General features: G+C 63.7%; 1 protein-coding gene across 1 annotated transcript in view; it reads left to right on the forward strand.

The window, feature by feature from the left end:
* Positions 1–1,595, forward strand: part of LOC130587927 (sodium-dependent multivitamin transporter-like) — a gene marked incomplete at its 3' end in the record, with an annotated part of 5,498 nt that extends 3,903 nt beyond the window's left edge. The window contains exons 2-5 of the mRNA XM_057388898.1: positions 286–758; positions 835–900; positions 1,409–1,460; positions 1,572–1,595. Of these exons, the coding sequence (XP_057244881.1) occupies positions 429–758; positions 835–900; positions 1,409–1,460; positions 1,572–1,595 (472 nt within the window). The remainder of the gene's footprint in view (positions 1–285; positions 759–834; positions 901–1,408; positions 1,461–1,571) is intronic.
* Between the last annotated feature and the right edge of the window lie 4 nt (positions 1,596–1,599).

Here is a 1,599-nt window from a genome sequence, read left to right on the forward strand (position 1 = left end):
TCCCGGAGGCGCCTCTGTTGGCTTTGGCCGTTCTACCGGAGCCGGCGGTGCCGGTGCCGCGGGGGTCCGGGTGCGACTGTTTTTGCAGTCATTGTCTCTGTGCTCTTTGAAGACGCTCCAGTTTCCTTCAGCGGGGCAGGTGGGACGGCCCGGGGGTGGCCGAGCCCGCCCCAGAGGGAGGAGGAGGAGGAGGCTCGGGCTGTTTTTCCCCCACATCGGGTCCTTGAGGCTGAGAGAGAGCGAGCGAGCGAAGGTCCCGGCGGCACTGACGCGTCCCTCCCGCAGTTGGCAGTGACAGTGGCAGTGGCAGTGCCAGGCCGATGCCATTCAGGACGTGCCGGGGTCAGCGGTGCCCATGAGGCCGGAGGGGCGCGGGCGGCCGGGCAGCGGCGGCACCGGCGGGGCGGCACAACGGGGACGCGCTCGCCATGGAGTTCACCGCCATCGACTACAGCATCTTCGCGCTGCTGCTGGTTCTCTCCTCGGCCATCGGGCTGTTCTACGCGCTGAGCGGTGACCGGCAGCGCACCGTGCAGGAGTTCCTGCTGGCCAACCGCGACATGGGCTGCTTGCCCGTCGCCCTGTCCCTGCTGGCCTCTTTCCAGTCGGCCGTGGCCATCCTGGGCGTGCCAGCCGAGATCTTCCGCTTCGGCACCGAGTACTGGTTCCTGGGCTGCTCCTATTTCCTGGGGCTGCTCATCCCAGCACACATCTTCATTCCCGTTTTCTACCGCCTGCGCATCACCAGCACCTATGAGGTGAGCACGAGGGCTGTGGGGTGTGCAGGGGGTGTGGGGGACACTGCAGTCAGTGCCCTGATCTCCCTCCTTGCAGTACCTGGAGCTGCGCTTCAACAAGACGGTGCGAGTCCTGGGCACTGTCACCTTCATCTTCCAAATGGTGAGTGGGGTTAGGGGCGTGGGGTGCAGAGGTTGGGGTGTGGGGTGCAGAGTTTGGGGTTTGGCACAGCTCAGCACTGCTCTCCCCTCCCCACAGGTCATCTACATGGGGTGGGGTGCAGAGTTTTGGGGTTTGGCACTGCTCTCCCCTCCCCACAGGTCATCTACATGGGTATGGGGGTGCAGAGTTTGGGGGTTTGGGGGTTTGTCACATCTCAGCACTGTTCTCCCCTCCTCACAGGAGGTATGGGGGTGCAGAGTTTGGGGTTTGGCACTGCTCAGCACTGTTCTCCCCTCCTCACAGGAGGTATGGGGGTGCAGAGTTTGGGGGTTGGGGGTTTGGCACAGCTCAGCACTGCTCTCCCCTCCCTGCAGGAGGTATGGGGGTGCAGAGTTTGGGGTTTGGCACAGCTCAGCACTGCTCTCCCCTCCTCACAGGAGGTATGGGGGTGCAGAGTTTGGGGTTTGGGGGGTTGGCACAGCTCAGCACTGCTCTCCCCTCCTCACAGGTTATCTACATGGGGGTGGTGCTCTATGCGCCCGCACTGGCCCTCAACGCAGGTAGGACAGGGATGGGCGGGGGGCACTGTCAGGGTGCTGCTGCCCCTCACCCCATTAATGTCCTCACCCCATTAATGTCCTCACCCCATTAATGTCCTCCACCTCTTCCAGTGACAGGCTTTGACCTGTGGAGCGCGGT

Source organism: Malurus melanocephalus, unplaced genomic scaffold, assembly GCF_030028575.1.
Source record: "Malurus melanocephalus ecotype Western Australia unplaced genomic scaffold, MMel_1.1 scaffold_2746, whole genome shotgun sequence".
Taxonomy (NCBI): domain Eukaryota; kingdom Metazoa; phylum Chordata; class Aves; order Passeriformes; family Maluridae; genus Malurus; species Malurus melanocephalus.